Here is a 26168-nt window from a genome sequence, read left to right on the forward strand (position 1 = left end):
CTTTTGAATGTGGCCTACCACCTTAAGAGGTGAGGGGATCGTACCTGAACGCGGGGGCTGCCACACTAGGTCGCCTGACAATCGGCCAATCGGCCTGGCGATATCGGGTCCTCGTGACGCCGGAGCGTTAATTTGCTGTACTGACTGTATATATGCCCCGCAATTGGCAGGCCGTTGACAATTGGACGAGTTGTTATGGGGCCCATAAGTCAGGGTAAGGGCTAGCAGACTGGCTACGGATCGGGAGCCGCACGCAGCTTCTCTCAAGTTTACACGTTTGACTCCCAGCCGCTGCTAGACAAGGCATGTTAGTAGTACGTGTCGATATGGATACGTAGTAAAATATTGCGCTAGCGTTTGCTGGACCAGTAGTTCACAAGTTTATGATCATTGTTTCTTGGCGGTCCCCCCTTTGCTCCAAGTCACATACTCCAATATTTTTTTGCGGCTCTTGAGGACTTTAGTGAGCTCTTTTGCGAGTATGTCTGCCTCGCCACCCCTGAAAACCTAGCGGGTCCGGCAAGTGCGAAATAAATATATCTCAATTAAAGTGCCACAATGTTTAATGTTAGTGCAAAAATACGTCTATTGAATTGAAACGACTTCTTGCTTCTCGAGGTTCATTTGAGAGTACGTGCTTTAGGTTTTCTTCCATCTGCCCTTGTTCCATCTGCTCTTCCATCTGCCTTTGTTCCATCTGCCCTTCCATCTGTCTTTGTTCCATCTGCCCTACGCGAATTCATGGATTCGGCAAATGGCAGTCGCGATAGGGGCCGTAGTCGGCCTCGATGTTCTCCCATATTCCTTGCCGCGAAGCCAGACAGTCCGTGAGGTCACAACTCGCAATCGCCGTCTTCATAGCTGCCGCCGCTTCTCCAGGCTCTACCCTCGTAGCCAACTATGATTCGTCGCGTGAACTTGAGCCTACTGACAGTCCCATTATAGTCAGCGTCCTTCACGACGACGTGGAAGTGCCGCAAGCGCTTGAAGCGTCGCGCGCTCTCAGCCGTTCGAGCACCGTTATGTGTCGCTGACTCCGCCTACGCGTTGCAGGCGACCACGCTCAAGACCGATTCGCTGGTGCCAGGACCGTCCCACCATTCGCTGACAATGCAAAGCATGCGGTACTTCGTCGTGTCGATGGTCAGCGTCGCTGTCCTGTTCACGATCGTGGTGTCGCTGCTCCTGTGGATTATGGCTAGAGGGACCGTGTCTGGAGCTCCTGGCCTCTGCTCCACGCCCGGCTGTGCGGAACTCGCGGCCGCTTTCGAGAGCATGCTCAACTATAGTGTTGACCCGTGCGAAGACATGCACGCTTTCGTCTGCTCCAAGGGAATCCCCCGCAGCTCCGGTGCCGGCCGCAGTTCGCTGAGCCTGGTGGCGAACGTCATCAGGCAGTACGAGCTGCAGATGGTCAAGATGTTCGTCGAGGGACAGACCACCTTCAGGGCGTCCTCGTAAGTCTCCATTCTGGTCATTGAAGGATTACTGAGACATATTTGTATAGAAGCTGTATACTACTATCGCAGTGGTCTCAGACACGCGGTACTGATCAGGTGCGGTCCGCGTGGCACCACTGAATAGTGCACCCCCTCATCGCCTCCGACTGTGTGTTGCTGCCAGTTTAGACTCGCCCAAATGTGTGTTCCTTTTCCTAGAGAGGTAGACGTAGTAGTTCTCGTGCCAGAAGAGTACAGACATCGATGGAATAACAAGCGATGGTAAACAGCGATGGAATAACCAGCACAGACAGACCTTTCCGAGCGGTAGTTGCACGCTAATAAGATCAGGCGTGATTAACCGGGACCATGCTCGTCCTTCTGCTTGAAAGTAGGTGCGGGTGTGATTCAGCTTTTCCACCTCGAAGCATAATAAAACGAATGGAAGAGGTAAATGCCAAGAAAGACATCTGCAGAAGACGCGCCCTCGGCCGCGCTTACACAGCAGGCAGTTTGGAAACAGTCTTTTTCTTGAATCACGTTACACCCGAAGTCCCAACCGATGGCTCCTTTTCCCATGTGCTGACTGTTCGGTAAGTATTTCCGTGTAATTACAGGCAAACACAGCAATAATAGAGGCGGAAGGGGGGGGGGGGGGCAGAGAAATTCGGCGAGAAAAGGCGCCTGCCGCACGCTTAGAGGTGCGGCCCACTAAGAACTATGCGGACTGGATGTGGCCCTGTGTCAGAGACGAGTTTGAGACCACTGCTCTATCGTATACGATTACAGCCCGTAATATATAGGATACCACTTAGCAAGTGTGAAGTTTGGGACACATTTTTATAAGATAATTCAGTTTGATACGAAGGCTGGTCTCGCAATGCCAGACCTGGCGTAATCGACATTACGTCGATGGCCCACTTTGGAAGGACGTCGGCCAATCTCAAACAATAAAAACTGGGAGTAAAGTATAAACCCCATGCAAGCGATCTTCCGCATGACGGCGATAAGTGACGCGATAGAGATGGCTCCCGCGTACGCCTGGTCATAACGCACGGCAGGCGAACTTTTCTGATGTTGTGTAGTAATGAGCCTAGATATGATAATATTGCTCATTAAATAAATAATTTAACAGAAGTAATGCGCGCATTTCTTCATGCTGCGCTCGTGATTGGCATCTGCAGCGATCACAGGAACGGAGCTAGCCAGTGTATTCTGCGACATCACGACGCATCCGCTTCCTGGGTTACCGAAACCGAAAGTGCTTCGTAGACACAAGTATCTTCAGAAAATTATTTAGGGTGCTCTGCCGCTCGCCAAATTTAGAGGGTTAGTACCTTCGTTCAAGGTAACGAGGTGATAAGTCTGAAATGTATGCCAATACTCCTGTTATGTAATTAACGGTTGCACTTCGCAGTACCGGCGTACAGTGCCGGAGTAATTGCGGTCATTCTGCCCTCCGCCGCTCTTTCGTGCAGCATGGTGTCCGACTTTTTGCGGGCCTGCACGAGCTCCTCCAAAACACCACCGTCCGTCGAGCCCTTCGTCACTTTTTTCGAAAATGTGTTCGTCCCGTGGCCTTTCGGTGTCCCGTACGACAAAGAGCAGCACCCCCTGGAGTCCGTCTTGACGCTCACTCTCAACTATGGCATCAGCACGTGGTTCCGCGCCTACGTCCTCATGGCGAGGCAGCGAGCGTTCGCTTCCAACTCGAGCGTCAAGCCGACCTTGTTCATTGAGGTGAGTGGCAGGACGCGGTTAATTATCAGCCACAAAAGTGTGTACTTGAAGGCCAAAGCGAAACTTTTGCTGCACTCTCCTTTACGAGGTTGCTGTATTAAAGCAAATGTTCCTTGGCGAAAGCTCCCGGGCTTAGGTGTCTGTGGCTGCTGCTGCTGGACACGCGCACATGCTCACGTAGGGGCCTTGCTCTCGTTGTAGACGCATGTAACGGGCTAGCGTACAGGGGAGGGAAAGGTAAGGTGGGTGGTTAGGTCTAACGTCTTGAGGGACGGACGGCCCGTGCCCCCAAGGCCTGGATCCGCCAGCACTGATGACTTTGCATATTACAGGGTCTCAGGCAGTTGGTATTACACAAGCGCCGACTCCCAACTGCAGCGTTTGTTGTCGTATGGTGAATATACTATACAGGGTGATCATTTTTAAGTTTTACGGAATTTTTTAAAATAGCATATTGCAGATAACATAATTGTAGTCCTTGAGGTGGATTACTCAGAGGCGGACATTATTTGCACGAGGAATCGAAACACGTATTCAACTAATTAAAAAAATCTTAATTAGTGTCGGAATTAATTACTTTATGGCACATATTGTAATTTACGAATTGTAGCGCCAGTTATATTGCAAGGCGTATCCATTTGGAATGAATTTACACAGTGACACCAGATGCAAAAAATAATCTGAGTATCTCAAGCGACGGCAAACATTACCTTGGTTCTGTCCAGCTACATGATATTTGCATATTTTAAATGTTTGGCTAAAGTTAAGTGGGACACGCTGTATATGGAAGCGATGCTGGTGCCACTACTCTCTGACATATTCTCGCACGGTGTGGCATGGAGTTATTTGGGGACTGTTATAATGAAAACATCGACCGCGAACGAAGCAACGTGGTAGACAGCCCATTTTCGCGTTGTTTGTCCTTCGTATACTCGCGTTTTAACACGATTTTGATTCTTTGGGAACATAACCCAGTTTGCGGTATACATCTAACCTCATTCACATACCCAGGGACTCAACTTGTATACTAGCTTGACCCACTAGGTATATTCTGGCTGCTGTCTTGCCCAAAAGACAACACAAACTACCAGTGGCGCACCGACGGGGGGGGGTTCGGGGGTTGTAACCCCCCCCCCCCCCCCCTTGCGGCCGACTTAACCCCCCTCTTTTGTTTAACCCCTTTTCTTTCCTTGCGCATTTTAGTACTGTAACTAAGATGTAAGACGCGCAATCGTCTGCACACTCACAAAACGCGCATTTTTTGACAATTTCCCGTGAATAAATTGAAATCAGTGTTATTTAGAGGGTATTGGCAAACTGTCAACCCCCCCCCCCCCCCCCCCCCCCCCCCCCTGGCAGAGATCCTGGGTACGCTACTGCAAACTACACAAACTACCAACTTTAAAGGTGCGCAGAAACAACACGACTGCACAAGGACACATAGAGTAACGAATGGTCCAAATGGGCTGTGGTCCTTATTTAGTCTCTGTGTGTCATTGTTGAGTCGCACAGTTTTTTGTTTCATCAAGATGTTACTAAAATACCTGCTATGTCATTGATCCATCCGCCCGACAACCCCTCACAGGCCGCTGCATCGGCTTCGCTCTGGCTCGACTTCGTGCGGACCGTCGAAGCGGTGGGCGGCCGCAATAAGTACCACGAGCTTTTCCTCGCGCGCTACAACGCGTCGTTGAGCGAACGCGCGAGCGTCTCGAAGCGCTTGGCCGTCGAGAAGGACATCCTCTCCACCCTGGACGAGGCGAGACTGCCCAGAGCCAGCCTGCAGCCCGTACTAGCCAGCCTGGCCAAGATAGCTGCCGCCGTCCCAAACACGGCCGTGCGCAACTGGATAGGCCCGGTGGGTAACGCGCCGGGTGGCCTTGACGCGGACAAGAAGATGCTCGTGGTCGTGCGGGATGTGCGCATCCTGCGCGCCATCCAGCGGCTCCTCACCGCTTACAGCCTGCATGATCTAATGCGACACCTGTCCTGGTGGCTGGTGCAGATCCTCACCGTGATCGGCTGGCCGCAGGGCTACGTCGTCATCGCCGGCAGCCAGGAGGTGAGCCGTCTCCGTTCCCTGGCGTTATACTTCATTTTATACTTGGAGGGTGTTTTCTAATGCTGGCCGCTATTGTGGACAGTCTATGTTGACAGCTAGGAACATAGCTTGGAACCCAAGTAATGGAATGCATCTGGAAGGCGCTTCTGCGATTTGACGCCACTTTTCTAATGCTGGCCGCTATTGTGGACAGTCTATGTTGACAGCTAGGAACGTAGCTTGGAACCAGAGTAATGGAATGCATCTGGAAGGCGGTTGGTTCTGCGATTTGACGCCACCTCGCGTCGACGAGAAGAAAACTAAGAAAAGCACATAATATCGCTCTTCTTTAACTTTGTTTAGTGCGCAAGCTTATGAGAAGCAGAATGTATCATAATCATCAGGCTATATTTATGTCCACTGCAGGACGAAGGCCTCTCCCTGCGATCTCCAATTACCCCTGTCGTGCGCCAGCCGATTCCAACTTGCTCCTGCAAATTTCCCAACTTCCCTTATGACTCTTACAGTTAGCAGAATGTATAGCTTACATTAACTCTTTCCCTACCATGGGGAAAATAGGTGTTTTTTGTAGGTTACGGCAGGTATTTTTTTCTGACGGAACTACTGCATTCAGTATTTTATGTAATATATAAACAAAAGTCAGAATGAATGCTCTTTTCACGCATAAAAGTTTTATTAACGAGATGTATCTCGTAAAAAAATTGTGGGATAAAATTGAAGAAAGTTTGTAAAAACGCGCTTGGTATCTACTAAGAAAGAGACGTTACGAAAACTATGAGATATAGCAAAATGTATTGCCGTCTGATAGGCACTATCTCTGAAAAAATCGAAAATTTTCATTCGACAGGTATTCCGCTCCAAAAATTTAACTGCAAGTACTACAGTTGGGCGTGCCGGGCTGCGGCCGCCGATGTTCCGGGTTGGTTTGTGTCGTCGTCGCTTTCAGACTCAGTCTGACGAAAAGTCAGCATCCTCCGACTTGCTGCTTTTCGATGCATAGCCTTGCGAAGCGTGCACGCCGCTTCCGGAGCCGGACATTTTTGCGTTCTGCTTTGACGATTCCGAAACTTCAGAGCGCGTTCAAAAAAAAAAATACCGCATATCCACAACGTTAATGATGATGAGTGGGCGAAGCACCGGGGGATCATTCGGGTAAACCAGAGCTACGGACGAGAGAGAAAGAGAGCGCGCGTCGGGAACGAATGCTCTTGTGCACCGCAGCGCCCCTAGTTACGGACGAGAGAGATAGCGCGCGTCGGGAATGAACGCCCTTGTGCACCGCAGCGCCCCTAGCTACGGACGAGAGAGAGAGAGAGAGAGCTCGCGTCGGGAACGAGAGAGAAAGAGAAACGAACGCATTCGGGTAAACCAGAGCTACGGACGAGAGAGAAAGAGAGCGCGCGTCTGGGACGAACGCTCTTGTGCACCGCAGCGCCCCTAGCTGTGGACGAGAGAAAGAGAGAGCGCGCGTCGGGAATGAACGCCCTTGTGCACCGCCGCGCCTGAGCCGTGCTCCCTCAAGGGCTGCAGAAGATAGCGCCAACCTTTCCCTTTCCCTCAAGAACCACTTATCATCGCCTGTAGCTACGGATGAGAGAGAGAGAGAGAGCGCGCGTCGGGAACGAAGTTCAACGAACGCCCTTGTGCACCGCAGCGCCCCTAGCTACGGACGAGAGAGAGAGATCGCGTCGGGAACGAGAGAGAAAGAGATGATGATGATGATGATTTATTGGCATCCCCTTTGAAACGGGGTGGCGACAAATAGTCACCTAGCCTGCGTGATTTAATCAGGTATACTACACATGTTCTTTATCTCGCATTTTTGTATACCTTTTTCAAAAATTTAGCTTGTACCGCTGCCTATGATTTTAAGAAATCAGGTCGTATCGATCTTTTCCCTGCTTTTTTTCCACCAGTACTCTAATCGTCTCTTGCTGATGTCTACGGCTGATCTGTTTATGTTTCCTTCCACTTTAAACCCAAGCGCTTCTGGGAGTTGCACGTTACCTACGGTTCTCGCTGGGTGGATCCCGTCGCATTCCATTAGGATGTGCTGAGTGGTCTCTGGATCTTTACTGCAGCATACACATGTCTCATCTAGTTCCGAATATTTGTTCCGATATGTTTTCGTCCTTAGGCAACCGGCTCGAGCCTCAAATAGCAAGGCACTGCCCTTTGTGTTATCGTACAGATTTTCCCTTCTAATTTCTTTCTTCTCATTCTTGTAAATCTCCATTGTCCTTTTCGTTTCCATTCTTTGCATCCAATTCACGGCCTCTATTTCTCTCACTTTCTTTCTGATGACCCCTGGTTGTCTATTTACATTTTCGATTATCCTGTACTTGGTTGCCAACTTCCTTGACCTCTTCCTCCATTCTGTGTCCACGCTTTTCATGTAGAGATACTTGTGCACTTTAGCCGCCCATTTATTTTCATCCATGTTCCTGAGCCTTTCTTCAAAACTAATTTTGCTTTGTGCTTCTCTGACTTCAAAAGAGGCCCAACCCATGTCTCCATGCACTGCCTCATTTGTCGTATTACCGTGTGCTCCCAAAGCCAACCGGCCTACTGATCTTTGGTTAACTTCTAAACCCGCCAATATATCCGATTTTAAGCATATAATGACATTTGCGAATGTTAGCGCTGGCACCATTACTCCTTTCCAGATTCCACGCACCACCTCATACTTATTGTGGCCCCACAGTGCTCTGTGTTTCATTAATGCTGCATTCCGCTTCCCCTTTATTTTCAGATTATCTTGGTGGTTGCTTGAGTAATTCTTTCCTTCGTTTATGTGTACGCCGAGGTACTTATATTGCTTCACTATGGGTATTACTTGCTGTTGAATTGACACCACGAAGTTACTCGTGTGTTCATTAAAGATCATAATCCCTGATTTCTCTGTGCTAAACTTAAGGCCTAGATTTGTCGCTGCGTTCCCACAGATATTCGCAAGTATCTGTAAATCTTTTTTATTGTCCGCTAGTAGCACAATGTCGTCTGCGTACATCAATCCAGGGACCTTTTGTTGCACCATTTGTTCATTACGCATGTAGGATAAATCAAAACCTAATTCGCTGTTTTCCAGTCGTCTTTCTATGCCCTTGACGTAAAGCGTGAACAACAATGGTGACAGAGGGCATCCTTGCTTCAATCCTTGGTGAATTCCCACCATTTCATTTCCTTTTCGACCTTCCCATGCCACTTGTACTTGGTTGTCTCGATATATCTCCCTCAGCAGCTCCACGAAATCGTCATCTATGCCTTCGTATTGAAGAATATCCCACAACAATTCCCTGTCTACGTTGTCATAAGCTCCTTTAATATCTAGAAATGCTACCCATAAAGGTCTTTTCTGAGCTACTGAAATCTCTATGCACTGAGTTAGTACAAACATATTGTCTTCTAAGCGTCTGCCTGGCCTGAACCCATTCTGTAGTTCCCCCAATACACCGTTTACCTCCACCCACTTCGACAGTTCTAATTTTATGGCTTGCATTGCCATTCTATATATCACCGGCGTTACTGTAACTGGCCTGTACGAGCTCGTCTTATCCTTATCTCCTTTGCCTTTGTAGATGAGATTCATCTTGCTTTCACGCCATCCAACGGGAATATTCTTTGTTCTAATCACTTGCTCTATGGCATTAGTCAGCAGTGCCTTGCTTTTTGGACCGAGGTTTTTGATTAGCTGTATTGGGATTTCATCGGGTCCTGCTGCCGTGTTGTTAGGGACATTTTCTGCTGCCTTTTTCCAATAGAAGCTTTCTATGCTGAATTTTGATCTCTCAAGCCTCTCTGTTGTTGCTGGATCTGTTGTCTGAACTACACTTTTTCTCGTACCGAAGTTATGCCTGATAACGTCTGTGATGTACCGCATCGCATCATCGCCTTCATAGATGTTACCGTCTTCATCCTTATAGCCGTTTGCGAGTTTCTAGTTGGAGCTCCGAGTGCTTTTATATGGTTCCAGAATCTTTTTGGGGCGCCTTTGTCTCTTTTGTGAATGTTATGCACCCAACGTTCACTTGAACGTTGGGTGCATAACATTGTTGAACGTTGGGTGCATAACATTGAACGTTGGGTGCATAACATAGAGAAAGAAAGCACAGCTGCGCCTCTAGCGGGAGCGGCGAGTACTAGCGCGGCTACGACGGCGCGACGAGGGACAAGGCTCGACCCTAAGGAGCATCGCCTCTAAAATCAAAGCCTGGCTGGAAAAAAGCGAACTGCTTAGAAAACGAAAATATAGTTTCTCCTCCTTCACGCCTGATGGCACAGTGTGTCCGTGAGCGGCGCGGAAGGACTCGAAAGCGGCGTTTCAAACCATCGATAGTGGGCTAACGATGCCCAATGGGCGCGGTACGGAAAGAGTTGACTACGGCGTATAAGAAAGCGTTTTAGGAATGCATGACTGGAGACCCGTATACACAGTGTACAGTGTTTATTGGGGCAAAAGGGAAGGGGAGAAGGAAAGTAATCTGCTAAGAGCGCTCAGAAATGAACTTCTCATTCTTCGGTTGAATAAATATCCAACATCGTTTGAATAAATATCCAACAACAACGACTTCCAATTACCATTCGTAGACCAACGGCTTGACGGAGCGTTTTCGTCGTACCCTCTCGGACTTGATTGTAATGTCACAATGTACATCCGCGCCGACCACACGAACTCGGATGGCTCGGATGCAATCCTGCCGTTAGTGACATTCGCTTATAGCACGGCTACGCAATGTACCACCGGCTTTTCTCCCTTTTTGCTCGTCTGTGGCCGCTCACCAAGTTTCGTCTTGGATGTATCGTTCCTTTCGACTCTTGTACCCCCAGCAGCTCCTTTCTGAGAACAATTTTTGTCGGACTTCGCGGACTGCATTCACCTCGCCCACATTAGCACCGGCACCTCACAGGACGCTCACAAGTCTCGCTACGACTCAACTCACCGTGATGTGACTTTTTGTCCTGGTGACGAGGTTCTTCTTTGGACTCCTCTGCGCGTTCCCGGCTTACGTGAAAAATTCCTCACTCGATTTATTCGACCTTACATGGTCATTTAGCATACATCCCCTGTTGATTACCGCGTCTCACCCCTTAGAATGTCATCCGATCACCGTTGTCGTGGGACAGAGATAGTGCATGTCTCTCGTTGAAAACCATATGCTCGACGAATTTCATAATACTCCCGCGCGGTCAGGTGGCCGCTTCCACAGCGAGAGGGAATTAGTGTGAGCGCAACACATGCCTGATTTCCATCTTGATAATCTAAACATATATTCGCATCTATTGTAGATCTTCCTCATCTGTATCTCTCATCAGCTGCACAGCTCAATCTTCTTGGTGGCAGCATGAGCTCGGCTAGAATAAAGCGGTACCTTATAATAGTTATTCCATGATAACCCCAATTATGACTGATAGGTTGCACAGCAAAGTGCTCCGCTCGAGCAGGCGAAGGATCGTCAGGCTAAACCTCTCCTCGTGCGACGCTCCGCTGGCGCTCCGCTGGGGACTTCGAGCGGAGCGAGACGTAAACCCGCTGATCTAAAAGCCTCTAATAAGGGGAGTTTGCGCGTAACAAAGCCCAGTATTTTGTGTTTGAAACGAGGAAGCGGCGCGTACAGGGTGCGCTTGTGTCGCTTGTGGCTTTATATCGACATTTTATTGTATACTGCTTTCGCGCGTTCCGCGCTATCCAGCATACTCAGGCGACTGAGAAACACGGGGTAACCTGCATGGTACCCCTTCTCTTCCTTAAATCACGTTTATGCGATAGCAAGCTGTCACTCTATTGCGACAAAAGGCTTGGTGCAAGGCCGGCAAGACCGGTAAATAAGGGGAGGGGGCGCAAGAGAGTGATAGTGATGCCACCGCAAGCTCGCCTTGACCTGGACTTTCACACCGTCTACTCCGATTCGCCTAATTGCTCATCTGATAAGCAAGGATTGAATTGCATTCCAAAGGAACAAAGACTCAACCTAGCAAAGTTTCGAGATCTGTTTCCAGTGCCTAGGCTGCTCACATATGAAAACTTACCATGAAACTCTTCGCATTATACTGGCGTACAGGTCCTAGGGTTACGGCACACAATTTAACAAAATAAAATAAATGGGGTGGGCGGGAGATAGAATTTGCCATTAGTGTTCCTCTAGTAGTACTAATCAAACCTCCTCCCGCAAAACTAACAAATATAGAGTTTTGAAATAACACTTTACCAGTCTAAACTGATTTATATTACCTTGTATTTTGTGCCTCCCCATATCGTTGTGGCTATGTTCACTTCAGGAACACCAAAAAAAAAAAAAAGAACGAGCGTCTATTAAAAAAAATTGCGGCGTAACCCATCTCACGATGATTGTCGACGGTGATGTGCTAAGTATTAAATCAATATGGTGGCACAGCCTATTGCCACCGTAGAAACGAGTTATGTACGAGGCGTGTACTGCAGCGAGACTCCTGTTTCGCGCTTCTCTAAGAACACTCCGCGCCATCTAGCGCCGCGGCCGCGAAGCCTGCGCGCGACGTCTGAAATGCATGGCGCGCCGGTGCGTGTGACAACTGAGAAACGCGTCATGCGGCAGCGCGGGACCTCTCTCGCGCTTCTGGACATGCTGCTCCATCTAGTGGCACTGCCGAGAAGTCCGCGCGTGGCCTCCGACACGAGAAGTGTGGCGCGCCGATGCCGGCGAAGGACGAAAATTCCCCCCTCGCTTGCCGTACTCCTAGTGGCACATACTCAGTGTCGCATACCTAGTTACCCAAGTTGGCGTCAGAGACGTTCATTGAATAGCAGCACAGCCCGAGTGGCGCAAGCCCAGTGACCCAAGGTGGCATAAGAAGTTCATTGAAGAGCAGCACAGCTCGAGTGGCACACGCCCAGTGCTCTAAGTAGGCATCAAGGAGTTTCTCCGAGCAGCGCTCAATACACACTCCCGCATCTGCCCCATGTCGGCCTTCGTTCAGCGTTCGTTGAAGACGTTCGTTGAAGAGCGGCACGTATGTACACATTGGAACTTACTCAGTGAGCCACTTTGGTCCGATTGTTGGTTTCAAGCCTTGGTATCTCGGCAGAGCAGCACGATGCGCTACCCATTCGACCACGGACTACCTAATTACCCAGTGGGCCTCAAAACGGATAGCAGCAAGTATACATAGATACAAACATATATAAATAGATACAATGCCAACGCATTAAAAGAAAATGCAACAAAATGCGCCCTGATCCGCAGGTCGCTCGCACTGAGGTGAAGGTGGAGTGCTACCGGATGATGGCCGACAGGTTTGCTCTGCTGCTGGCCTCCGAGAGCTCCACGATGCTATTCTCGCGCGATTCGCGGCTCGAGGTGGAGAGGTTCTTCTTAGGCCTGGTAGACTTCATGGAAGACTTCGCCAGCCGGGCTCCCTGGCTCAGTGACAAGGACAAGACCACGTTCACGAATATGGTGGAGGACCTCGAGGTAGGCACAGTGCGAGCAGAGACAATTTTGTGCACCTTGATGGACGCGAAGTTGAATTCACTGCAGTGTCCCAAGTTTTCTACTAGCTTGGGCCACTAGGTATGTGCTCGTGGTAGTGGTGCCGTCGTGGTCGTATGTTTAGCCGGAGATATATCAGAATATATAGGACAAAGCAAGATGTATGCAGTGAAAGATAAGCAGGGTAATTTCATGAGCAATTTCGATGACATAGTAAAAGCAGCAGAATAATTCTATACTGACTTGTACAGTAGAGCATTGCACGGGCCGATTTCTTGAGCCCGGGCCCGGGCCGGGCCCGGGCCCGATTTTACGTTGGGCTGCCCGCCCGAGCCCTACCAAAAGCTTTATGGCGAGACCCGGCCCGGGCCCGTAAATTAACTACGTTACCTGCCCGGCCCAGCCCGCTACCCCTTTACCTTAGGCCCGAGCCCGGCCCGATCCTGGCTCAAAACCGGCCCGAACCCTGCCCGAGACTGAAAAAGACATGTTTTCTGAGTCGAGATGCGAGAGGATAACTCGCTGCACGTTACATGCACACCACCAGAAAGTCCGAGCCCGGCTCGGGCCCGCGTCAAAAAACCCTAGCCCGGCCCGGGTCCGGGTCAAAAAGCACATCCTGTGCCTGAGCCCATGAAAAAACTGCCATACCCGGCCCGGCCCGGCGCACGGGCCAGGCCGGGCCCGTGCAGTGCTCTACTGTACAGTACCCGTAGCAGCCATGCTACATTCATTCCAAGTAGTGAACAGGATACAGAGGCTCCTTATATAACTAGCGATGAAATTATAATGGCCTTACAAGACATGCCCCGAGGAAAAGCTGCAGGAGAAGATAGAATAACAGTCGATTAAATTAAAGATGGAAGCGATATGCTTGAAAAGCTTGCGGCCCCCTCCCTCCCGCGCTGCCTTCCCGCTTTCCTCCTTTCGCATGCGAAATTTAGTCGCCAGTTCCCCTTGCGCCCGGTCGCAAGATACGCAGTTTGTGCCACAGCACAACGTCGCCCCACCTCCCTCCCTCCCATCCCCTCACGGGCTTTCGCGCCACGGAAAACGTTGCGTTCGCTCTCCGCCGTGCGTTCGCTCTCCGTGAAAGCTCGCGTCCCCCGCGCGGCTTCACTCGCACATACAGCATACGGCGCGCGGCGACAATTTCATCGCCCTTGGACTTTATACGAAACCTCACGACGACGGCGACGCCGACGACAGAAATCCGTTTGTAGTGTCCATATAATTGCTATCGCAATAAAGAAAGCACTGCAATTAGTGCTTAACGGTAAAGATGCAGTACCTGGAACGTTGAGCGGGGCCACTCGTCGTGGACTAGCGCGATTATCTGAGCTAACCAGGAGATCGCAGAGCGAGGTTGCTGGTCCCGAGCTCGATCCTCGGACCACAACAATTTTTTCTTTGACTCAATACTGTCGCCGCTTCAATGAGCTCGTCTAAGGTGTTGGACACTCCTAAACCCGAGATTTTGATGTATTCGGGGGAAGACAGAGAGCCGTCTTGATCCCCTTCCTAATGATAATCCAGAGTTCGACGGAAACCCGTCTGGCGAGGAATGAGCATAGTAAAATAGAACGAACACTCGCCAAGGAAATACATGTATTGGAAAAATAAAACTTGACGTTTCGAGTCCCGTACGGGACCCTTGATCACAATGAAAGCAAACACGGTGGCTCTTGTTTAAATATGGGATAGATGGCGTAGTGCGCGTGTGTAGATTTTTGGCAGATTCTCACGTGTCCTGTTTATCGCATGTTGCGTCGTCTGAATGTGCAGCGATTCAAGCATTAGTCTTGCAGGCAGTTTCTTCTCTGTGGCGATTATGGATGCCGATTCCCAGTCTGTGCAGTGACCTGTGTTCTCGTGGTGTTCCGATGAAGCGTTTGAAGATGAGTTTCCCTTGTCGACATCGTACTGATGCTGTTTTATGCGTTTTTTGAAGTTACCGGTCTCGCCGACATAGGTTGCGTGACAATCTCTGCACGGTATTTTATACACAACACCGGGGTACCTCGATCGTTCCAAGGGGTCTTTTACGCGCATCATTTGACCACGTAACTTGCTTGACGGGACATGCGCAACCCAAACGTCGTACTCTTTGAAAACTCTTGCCAAAGCCTCGCTTACCCCGCGCGCATACGGAATGGCTGCGCGTTTACACTTCTTGGTAACCGCTTGGCGGTTGGGCGCTGAGGCACGACGTTCCTGCTCTCTGATCATTTGAGGTGGGTATCCGTTATTCGACAAGTCCCTCCGTACCGTGTCCAGTTCTGCTCTGCGTCTTGCAGGGCGCGAACAGAGACGGAAGGCGCGATCGAACAGGGATGACACGGCCGAGCGCTTATGGCCCTTTGGGTGTACGGAAAGGAAATCGAGGTATTTTTCCGTGTGCGTGGGCTTTCGATATACCGTTGTGGCGAAACCTTTGTCCATGCGTTCCACGAGAAGATCAAGGAAAGTTATGCAACTGCTCTCTTCATATTCCACCGTAAACTGGATACTGGGCTTGAAAGAGTTGAGGTGGGCCAGGAACTTTTGGACGTCACTGCGGCGAATACCACAAAAGCAGTCGTCAACGTAACGGACGAAGAATTTTCGCAAAATCTATGTTTACGTGCGTGCCTGTCGATTTTGCGATACAATGTTGCAGACAAGCACTGGAACGGGATCCCTCTTTGCCCTCTCGCACGCCTATTCACGTCGATGACTTATGTCGTCTGTTGGAGATCTGCCTCATAAACACGTACTTTTCAATAAGCATTTCTACCGACAAATCTTTGGGACCGCCATGGGGGCTTCTGTATCAGTCGTGTGCGCTAATCTAGCCCTGGAGGCCATCGAGGATGCCGCGTTGTCGCCGTTCTCCCCTGCTCCAAAATTCTTCGTCCGTTACGTTGACGACTGCTTTTGTGTTATTCGCCGCAGTGACGCTCAAAAGTTCCTGGCCCACCTCAACTCTTTCAAGCCCAGTATCCAGTTTACGGTGGAATATGAAGAGAGCAGTTGCATAACTTTCCTTGATCTTCTCGTGGAACGCATGGACAAAGGTTTCGCCACAACGGTATATCGAAAGCCCACGCACACGGGAAAATACCTCGATTTCCTTTCCGTACACCCAAAGGGCCATAAGCGCTCGGCCGTGTCATCCCTGTTCGATCGCGCCTTCCGTCTCTGTTCGAGCCCTGCAAGACGCAGAGAAGAACTGGACACGGTACGGAGGGACTTGTCGAATAACGGATACTCGCTTCAAATGCTCAGAGAGCAGGAATGTCGTGCCTCAGCGCCCAACCGCCAAGCGGTTACCAAGAAGTGTAAACGCGCAGTCATTCCGTATGCGCGCGGGGTAAGCGAGACTTTGGCAAGAGTTTTCAATGAATACGACGTTTGGGTTGCGCATGTCCCGTGAAGCAAGTTACGTGGTCGAATGATGCGCGTAAAAGACCCCTTGGAACGATCGAGGTACCCCGGTGTTGTGTATAAAATACCGTGCAGAGATTGTCACGCAACCTATGTCGGCGAGACCGGTAACTTCAAAAAACGCATAAAACAGCATCAGTACGATGTCGACAAGGGCAACTCATCTTCAAACGCTTTATCGGAACACCACGAGAACATAGGTCACTGCGTAGACTGGGAATCAGCATCCATAATCGCCACAGAGAAGAAACTGCCTGCAAGACTAATGCTTGAATCGCTGCACATTCAGACGACGCAACATGCGATAAACAGGACACGTGGGAATCTGCCAGGAATCTACACACGCGCACTACGCCATCTATCCCATATTTAAACAAGAGCCACCGTGTTTGCTTTCATTGTGATCAAGGGTCCCGTACGGGACTCGAAACGTCAAGTTTTATTTTTCCAATACATGTATTTCCTTGGTGAGTGTTCGTTTTATTTTACTACCCTTCCTAATGATGATCCCGACCTTGTCCTTCTCCGCTTTGGTGAACTTCAAGTAGGGAGCTACATATACGACCCTGGTAATTACGAAGGATTGCAGTAACCAGTAAGTCAGACTGGTAGAAGGATCCTGGAGCGGCTGGGGTTCGAGCACCAGGCAGGTTCCAAGCAGACAGGCAAAGTCCCACCGCGGGTCATGGACAGGCTGAGAATAACCCCGTTGCCCAAGAATATGCACCCGGTGCATCACGAGGGCAGGTGAAGGGACAATTAAGGCTGAGGCTCTGCAGGAGAGACTGGAAGGCAGGCAGGATGTGATATACATGGACGCGGCCGAATACGAGCATGCACGGCAAGGGATACGCAGCCGTAATTACGAGCGAAAACGGAGGCCCTGCCTCGTGCTGCAGCGCGAGACATTTAGGAGCAACGGAGGCGGTAGAAGTCGCCATTGCGCTGGCTTTGACTCAAAAGAATGCGAGGGTTATTGTTGGTGATTCGAAATTTCCAATGAGAAATTGTGATGCGGGCAGGATTTCAGCTGCAGCTGTGCACGTAATATCTGTCGGGCAGCCGCCGGCGGAGCAGGTTTCGCGAACCTAGACACCGGCTCATCGGGGTTTCCAAGGGAACGAGAAGGCGCACTTGCTGGACCGAGGTCTCACTTTTCGGGATCCCAGCGCTGTCTGTGGCAGGGGGGGGGGGGGGGTCAATTGGGGGTCCAGGCTAAAGCCTCTACCCCGTCATCTATTTGACGGGTGCAAATAGTCACTTCTCTCCCTTTCTCTCTTTGACTGCGGAGCTTTGATTTTGAGAAATACGTATGGGTCTCCGTTGTATACCTTCGTACTACAGCCTAGGTGGATGGCAATGTTTCCCTTTCACAAAAGTTCCTGCTTGCGAATTTCCACACAACTGATTGTGTGTGCGTGTCCGTGTGCGTGTGCGTGCGTGTGTGTGTGTGTGTGTGTGTGTGTGTGTGTGTGTGTGTGTGTGTGTGTGTGTGTGTGTGTGTGTGTGGTGTGTGTGTGTGTGTGTGTGTGTGTTTGCGCGCGTTTGTTCAAGAATCGGATAGCCGGCGTGTCTGCTATATATTGTGTCCATGGATGTGATTTTCAACGATCGCCACAGAGATACGAAAGGATGTACGCGAAATTTTACAGGAACTGGGAAGACTTTGGAGTGGGCAGACCTGAAAATTACCCGATCACCCGTACTCTCGACGGCTTTCGTTCGATTTTGCTCTCATCGCCCGGTTGTTTTACCAAGACAGGATACCCGTTGCCCGAGTGAGGCGTTGCGCTGCACATAAGGCCACCCAAAAGTGAAATAGTAAGTCCTAATATGGTCACCCAAGGACGCTGTCCTAGAACACACGTGGTCATCCTGCATTCGATCTGACGTGTGACTTACTCGAATGAACAACTACATCCACCACGTTGCCAATAGGTTGCAGAAAGTTTCACCACTCGGAATTGCCATCTTTCCTACGCGCCGCAAGTCGAATCGGAGGTCTTATTTTACCGTGTCGCCTTCTTTCGCTAGTTATTTCGGCTAAGTATGAAAGGTGCTAGCCTTCAATTGCGAAATGTGAAAATTTGAGAAGAGTATGTTGTCTCATCAGTCTTTTAGGTGAGTTTTCAATCTATAGCTTAGCAAACCATGGCGGTGGCTATGGCATTCTGCCACAGGATACGCGGTCGCGGGCTCTATTCCCGGCTGCTGCGGCCAGATTCCGGCGAGGTGGAATGCAAAAGCATTGTGTACTTATAGTTGCACCTTAAAGAGCCTCGACATTTAGCCGGAGTCCCCTACTGCAGCCTCCCTAATGCCCCGTATTGTATTGTTTCCGGACATTAAGCCCCATAATTTATCAATAGCTTAGCGACACCTGCATTTAGTATTCTTCCAACTCTCCCTTGTCGAAGATCGTCGTGTGGCCACCGGACGTGGAGGGCTCCAACGGGACGCTGTGGCTTTCGTACGAGAGTTTCTGCCTCTCCTGCAAACACGGCAACAAGTCCGGTGCCACGGCCTCTGTCACCACTGCCGCGCCGCACATGGATCTCATCCGGTTTTGGATGCGCGCCAACACCCAGTTCTTGCCGCTGTCCGCAGAACAGATCGAGCGCATGCAGCTGCTCTGGCAGTGGGACCCGCTCGACCTCTTGTACTACAATCCGTGGTACAACCGGCTGCGAGTCTCTCACGCGGCTCTGCGCAGCCCGATATACCAACCGAGCAGCCCAGAGTTGCGCAAGGCCAACTTCGGCAGCCTCGGAACATCTTTTTTCTTCAGCGTGCTTCAGATGTTCGCGGAGCCGGTGAGTGCGTGCACAGGCCACCCGTATTGGAGCACGGATGACGCTCTTATACTTTAGGTGAGACATGTGTATGCCGCGGAAAAATGAATACGGATACGACCCCGCACATTGATTAATGGGCAATGCCAAAATATCCACCCAGCCAGGACGGAATGGAACGTCCATCTTCCAGAAGCGTTGGAGTTGAAAGCTAGTGTGAACATGAACTGGTTAACGGTCGAGATAAGCAAGAAGACATCTGGACAGGTATAGATAACTTTACATTGTTAAGTTGATATAGGGTAAACGGTAATCTTTGATAGATATAGTAAAACATCATTAGCTCAAGTAGGCTAGGTGACTAGTTGTCGGCGCCCCATTTCAAAGAAAAAGAACCCCACTAAAAATCAACATCACCATCATATTCAAAGGGCATGGGCTCAACTGTTCGATGACAAATCGGGGTGCCTGAGAAAGCGTGTAGTTATGAACATTTTCAGATGAAGACTTGTTCGTAGGGTGTGGAAATGTCACAAGAACCAATTGAGCATATCCTCAATCCAGTGTATCCATCCAGCAGGAATGAGGCAGCAGGAAAGCTTGACTGAGCCGGTGGTGGTGGTGCAGGCGGTTGCCGCTGCTGTTTTATTGCTGCTGCAGCAGCAGCAGTGGTAACAGTAGCTGCTGCTTCTGCAGTAGTAATATAGGTCCATGGCCGCGAGGCCCATGGCCTCGTGGTCACTGCCGTGCTCTGTAGCGCTTCCGCTCTCGAACGCAGGCGGTCGACTTCAAGAGCGACGTCGACGTGCCTTCGTGGGCAGAACTCGGCGACGTCGCGCGGCTCGTAGACGACCTCAACTGCAGCGCGGAATTTCTGCGCAACGTGCGCGAGATCATTGCCTTGGGTCTCGCCTGGCGCGCACTGAATGCCTCGGCCAGAGCTTCCGGTCAGGACTACCGCCGGCATCATGCCGCTGGGAATACTCGCCTGGCCATTAGGGACGAGCATGGCAAAGACCACCTGTACGACGCGGACCAGCTGTTCTTCCTCACGTACTGTTGGAGCAGGTGCGCGCGCAACACGGATGCTTTTGATTTCGAATAACAGCCGCGCTGGGTTTTTAACCTCGGGGTAGCAGCCACTGAGCTATCCGAGAAGCGAAGAACAAGAAATATTTAAGACAAGAAAAGTACACAGTCCATAGGATGTATTTGGTCTTGGCTTTATTTCGCTTTGATTTTTCGTTCTTCTTCATAAATCAACTCGCCCCCCCCTCCCCCGAAAAAAAAAAGTTTGACTGCTGGTATGCACCAAGAAGTTAACGTTGGTAAAGGTTCGTAAAGCTTTATATTCATTTAATTTCAAGACTTTTGACTCGAGATGCGTCTTCCGAATAAAACAAAACAGGAAAATACAAGGGCACCGTTGTTTAAAACGTTGCAAACGAGATCCGCACTGTAAGAACCACGCGCCGTTGTGTAATGCTTAAACCTGTTGAGGAGCCTTTGCACCCGCAAGTAGGGCGCCTTTCTACGCAGTCTGGAAAAGAAAAGGAAAACACAGTGCTCGCTAAATCACAGTTGACTCTTTTTGTGTAGAGCGGAGCACAATGATACGGGGCACATGGAAAACTGGCGCTTACGCATGGGGCTTGGCCACAGTGGCTATACAGGTACTAAAATACACCGGCTACGTTGCCTGCCACCGCCAGGCCGACTGTAGGCTTCTAGGGAAGTTCCTGTGGTGTGACATAAGTTTCCTTCGTTGCCCTTTTTTATATTGGTCATTTGGTAGTAAATTACGTAGTTGTAGCGGCGTTCGACTAGATCAAACTGCTAACTTAGTGTTCTGTGTTATCTTTGCCGAAACAGGTGCACGCGACATCAACCCGCGGACCTTTCGCTTGGCGTGAACTGTAATGCAGCAGTCCGCAGCAACGCGGACTTCCGTCACGCTTTCAAGTGCAAGCTTGGCTCACCCATGGCTCCCCGCGAAGGATGCTAGTCTCCGACTTCTTTTGAGTTTTGAAGCCAGACTCGACGCTCTTCTAACTTTTCCTTTTCCCTTTAATTTTTTTTTCGATGCCAGTACTGTCACTCGTTTCTGTGTTTCAATGGCGTTTAACGACAAATATCACCTTCCAAAACGTTTATTCGCCGAACCGCCATGTAACGACTAACAGCAATGCATTTAGTTGCGGTCGCTTCGGTATTGATCACCTTTAGTTTTCGTTTTGTTTTCACGTGACTGTCGTATGAAGTGTGTCGCGTAACCTTGCGCGGACGAACAGACTGTCGCACTACGCCACATGTCTTCCTTACTCTTCTCACTCTTGTTCTGTATAATGGCTCCCTTGTTGCACAATCGCTACGATATGTGCAGTTCTTACCTGCACGGGGACGCTTGCACTGGGCTCCGCCTACGGTCTTTGTGAGACTATTTTTCTTTGGGGCGTGATCGTACTTTGCAGTGTGTCTGAATTGCAACCCGATGCGTGTATCATTTGCTGAGCGTGGTGTACAGACGCATTCGATCAGTGACACAGCTCCTATTTGAACACGTCGTTCAGGCAGCACGAGTCGCTGGAATTTCGTGAACTCTTACGTGGTTGCTATTTTAGTGTGTCCTCGCTTTCTTTTCTTGTCTCTGTTGCTGCGTGAGAGCGGCGATTCATTTGCGCCCGCATGAACTTCCGTTGCGTCACGAATACGTTTATGGGCCGTTGCTGAATAAATTTAACGTTGTATTTCTCAATTTAGCACTCCTAAGTGTGTGTGTGTGTTACCTAACAAGAAAGGGGTCAGGCAAGGATGCACAATCTCTACAATGCTGTTCACTGCGTGCTTAGAAGTATTCAAGCTATTGAACTGGGGAATCTTAGGAGTGAGGGTCGACGGCGAATATCTCGGCAACCTTCGGCTTGCAGATGGCACTGTCCTGTTCAGCAACACTAAGGATGAGTTGCAACAAATGATTGAAGACCTTAACCGACAAAGTGTAAGAGTAGTGCTGAAGATTAATATGCAGAAGGTAAATGTAATGTTCAATAGCCTGGCAAGGGAACAAGAATTAATGATCGCCAGTTAGCCTCTAGAGTCTGTACAGGAGTATGTTTATCTAGGTCAATTGCTCATCGGGAACCCTGATCATGAGAACGAAATTTACAGAATAATAAAAGCGGGTTGGAGTGCATACGGCAGGCTTTAACAAATGCTTACTATAGGAGCTTGCCACTGTCGTCCAAACGAAAAGTGCACAACCATTGCATTCTACCGGTCCTAACAGTGGTGCCAGTGGGGCCCTGGAATAGGGGTCTCAACCATCGAGCTTTCGTATATATATATATATATATATATATATATATATATATATATATATATATATATATATATATGTGTGTGTGTGTGTGTGTGTGTGTGTGTGTGTGCCACTGGGGCTGCGCTGCTCTAGACTGACGACTAAGATGCCTTAAATTTCTCCGATGCTGCGCGGAATCGAGCCCACGCCACAAGAGTTCATATATATATATATATATATATATATATATATATATATATATATATATATATATATATATATAGTTACCCGAATTGGCGGCAAATACGTTCATTGAAGGCAAGCACAGACCGAATAGCACATACTCAGTGCTCCAAGTCGGCGTCAAAGAGTTTATTCGAACAATGGAGCTGACCCAGGCCTACCCATTAAGTATCCCAAGAATGCTAATCGCATTGAAAGGCCGTCGGATGTTTTACGAAGGACACCACACAAACCGGCAACCGACAACAGGCGTTGCTGGTGCTGCTGCATGTCCAAGTTTATACAGCTGATAAAACTACCTTGAGTCGACCCCATGACTGCTTCGCATACTACTCAGGGTTCCCCTACGGGAAGATGGTGTAATTTTTTAGAGGCGCTCGACTCTATGTACACGAAGGTGTTACTGCGGCGGCCAAGCACTGGGTGAGAGCTATAGGTAGTGCGCATGAAGCGACTTACGATGGGCAGATTGGTGCACAAAATCGTTTGATGCCACCCGAAGCTTTGGAGAAACATGCGGCTGCCCTAGTGGAAACTTGGTGTTCGGCCTAGAACATGGTGCGCAATCGCGTAACGTAATCCGTAGTTGTAGGCTGGGCAGCTGCAGCTTCGAAAAAGTCGCAGGAAATATGGAGGGTGCATACCAAGAACAATGTCGGCGCTGGAGTAGCCCATGTTAGCATTCAACGCCGCGCGTATGCCTAAGGAGTGTGAGGGCAAGGTGGTTCACCTAGTTTGAAGACGAGCCGTGAACGCAGTCAAGTGTCGATGAAATCGCTAGATTTCACCGTCACTTGAAGACTACAACCTGCAGACAGCCTACAAGGGGCTGGTAGGCTGTCGTATGGAGTCGCGTGTTGCCGATAAGATGGAGTGGTTCGTTAGGTTGGCCTCAAATTGTCGACCTCGGTGTGTTATTATAGTAGGTGGGCAGCCGAAGTGGGTAACCCAAGTTGTCAAGAAAGCGGCCGCGGTGGTAGGCGCTGAGATGTCCGGCATTGGCGTAGCTTTCGGCCATCGTGTGTGCCTGTCGATGCAGGTAAGCAGCTAGCGATGACCTTGGCAGGGAGGATGTGGGCCGACAATGTCCCAATGAACCTTGTCAGACCGAGCTTCATGCAGATACCTTATATCATTGGCGTGGTAGACAGGAACGCACCTTGTCCATAACTTTAGCGTTAAGTGGTGACGTCAGGGCCAAACGGAAATCAGATTTATTATGACTACGTCAGGCAGGCGCCGGGGTCTCAGGCGAACCACCGCGCGTGTCTCCCGATATGACCATGATGACGCCTTGACTGGTAACCCTTGCTTTGACTCGTGGATCCATAACTGGCCCAGTTATCAACCATTTACCGACTGCGGGGCATCAGTAGATCCAGTACAGCAAAAAAGTCGGAAGTTTCGCCCGGAAGGCGAAGATGGATTGCGATAGCGAATTAGACATCTATACTTCGTATAGATGTCTAATTCGTGGCCATTCGGCCACGAGCCCAGCGGCCGAATGGGCTGAAGCGCACCAAGCCGTCGGCATGAATACCTGAAAAAACACTTCTGGTTTCGGTTCTGGGCGCGCGCGTTTTAAATGCTAGCTGGCTGGCGTTACGCCGGCTGCGCCGCTCGGTCCGGTATTTTCTTGCTTCAACAACTTACCCCGCGCTGTCTTGGTGCGGAATTGTTTTATTATTTAGTAAAAATGATTGCGAACGATCTTTGCAAGCTTCTATGGTATCTGTGCCACGTGCACTTTCATAAAGTAGACGCAAGACGCCCTGTGCAATGAGGAAACGTTTATTTTGCTCTATCCAAATGCTCGTTCCGGTCTTCTTGTGCATTCATCCGACGTTGTGGCACCAGGTAAGCCGTAGTAATTTCCGTACGAAGCTCCGCCGGACGGCATCAGCTGAAAGAAGTAAATTAAAAGCATTTGTCATTTGGTATTTAGACATAGGAATACAGCGTGTATTGGCGAAACATACAAAAGTGGTGAATGGGCGGCATTAGAAACAAAAGCAATTCATGTTTACATACATGGCATAGAAAATACCAGACTCATCCCAAATAATACCACAAAATATGAAGAAAACATCTGATTTCCAAGCATTCCCCCGTTCCTGGGCATTATTCCCTTCACTTTAACGGCACAAATACACGGGCGACTGCGTGTTACCAAAACAACTAGGCTTCAAGACGACGCGATGGTACGCTATACGTACAAAGATGGCCACAACAGGAGCTCCCAGCCAGACCATGCTAGACGCTCGCAGAATGCCTTTTACTCGCACTCATGACAAATGCGTGGGTGCAAAGCTTCTTTCCAGTCGTTCAGAAGACTGAATGTTTGAGTTACATGTACCTGGTTCTTGAGCGCCGGCGCAAGCCTCGCACCCCCGTGTTATCACACTTGAAAATCGCTCATCGCGTTTTTGTCAAGCGCGTGAGTACCGAAAGAAGGTATATGTTGTTGCGGGGCCATATAGAGCGTCACAAGCTTGCCCCACTAAGATTCAGTACACACCAAACTATATATGTCACCACTGCCGAGCTGGTTCTCGCTAACTGCGTCACAGCGCCCTGTGCGGCCAGCGTGCCTCAAAACTATACCCCCCAAAGTAGCGAAATTGCGTTTCAGTAATGTTGTGCGCCAGAGAAAGCGCCACAAACTTGTCCTATATAGTAAGATGCATGCAGTACTGCGCTGCAGCACGGCCGAGCTGTTTCTCGCTAACTGCTTCGTAGTGCCCTGTGCGGCCAGCATGCTTTAAAAGCACTGAAATAAGTTCCAATAATGTTGGGGCTAATAGAAAGCGTCGGAAACATGTTCCAGTACGATTCATTAACTCAAGTTAACTGCGCCAGGACGGCCGAGCTGTTTTTCGCTAAGTGCGCCATATGTCTCAGTTCCTTACCGTAAGCCTATATAGATGCGTCGCAGACCGTCCAACAATATTTGTCACCTTTCCGTATAGTCCAATAGTGCAGTGGTGCCGTGTCGTGGTGCAGAAGGAACGCAATACGCCGAGAGCCTAAGAAACCAGGCTACCTCTAAGAAAAAATAGTAAACACACACACACACACACACGGTTTGCCGAACAGGCGAGCGCTCACATGCGCAGCGGGCCTCGCCCGCTTCGATGGCGTGTCTGGCGCACGATGCCTGCATCTGGCGAGTCATTGGCCTGTCGCTAGGTAACGCAAGAAAAGTAAGCCGGCAAAGTATATGTTCACCTACATGCAAGGTTTTTTTTTTTCATCTTCAGCGACAAAGAATAAAAAAGAAAAAAAAATGAAACAACCTAATTGTTAACCTAATTTGACATTCTTTTTTTTTCCCGATGCTCGCGGCAGCTATCGGACGATGTGAATACTAGCGTGACGTATTTCCTGTTGCCAGTTTGCGCCGAGTGTCCCCTCTTGTTGAATTTCTTTCTCTATGATGAAGCTATCAGCTCTCCGCTCACCTAAACTATACCCATCGCAGATCGCTTTCAAGATAGCGCCCGCGCGGCCGCGCCCAGCCGCCGCCAACGTAAACCCTACATTAAAGTGTTTTCCCGAGCGTGAAAGAAGCCCGCAAAGTGTCTCGAGCTGCCAGTTGCGCGGCAATTTTTTGTGTATTCGCGGGCTTCTTTCACGTTCGGAAAAAACCCATTTATGTAACACGTATTGAGCAACGGAAAGCTGTATCGGGTGTTTTTCATG

At 49.7% G+C, this 26168-nt stretch overlaps 1 protein-coding gene and 1 long non-coding RNA gene across 2 annotated transcripts; both read left to right on the forward strand.

Moving 5' to 3' along the window:
* The first annotated feature begins 1119 nt into the window (after window positions 1-1119).
* LOC125943540 (phosphate-regulating neutral endopeptidase PHEX-like) lies at window positions 1120-19600 on the forward strand. Its single transcript, XM_049662910.1, has 5 exons — window positions 1120-1457; window positions 2918-3179; window positions 4765-5241; window positions 18551-18946; window positions 19490-19600. The coding sequence occupies exons 1-5, from the start codon at window positions 1120-1122 to the stop codon at window positions 19598-19600; spliced, it is 1584 nt and encodes a 527-aa protein (XP_049518867.1).
* Window positions 19601-19689: 89 nt separating this feature from the next.
* LOC125943662 (uncharacterized) lies at window positions 19690-21678 on the forward strand. The gene is made up of 2 exons (XR_007465824.1): window positions 19690-19993; window positions 20798-21678. It is a non-coding gene; the product is annotated as an uncharacterized LOC125943662 (long non-coding RNA).
* Window positions 21679-26168: the final 4490 nt, after the last annotated feature.

The sequence above is a fragment of the Dermacentor silvarum genome, chromosome 2, assembly GCF_013339745.2.
Source record: "Dermacentor silvarum isolate Dsil-2018 chromosome 2, BIME_Dsil_1.4, whole genome shotgun sequence".
NCBI lineage: Eukaryota > Metazoa > Arthropoda > Arachnida > Ixodida > Ixodidae > Dermacentor > Dermacentor silvarum.

Excerpts from the sequence above, each read along its gene's own strand:
- LOC125943540 (XM_049662910.1), top strand. The coding sequence starts at position 1,120 with ATGCGGTACTTCGTCGTGTCGATGGTCAGCGTCGCTGTCCTGTTCACG. Across the intron at positions 5,242-18,550 it reads TCATCGCCGGCAGCCAGGAG|ATCGTCGTGTGGCCACCGGA; the intron begins GTGAGCCGTCTC and ends CCCTTGTCGAAG. Across the intron at positions 18,947-19,489 it reads TTCAGATGTTCGCGGAGCCG|TGTATCCATCCAGCAGGAAT; the intron begins GTGAGTGCGTGC and ends TCCTCAATCCAG.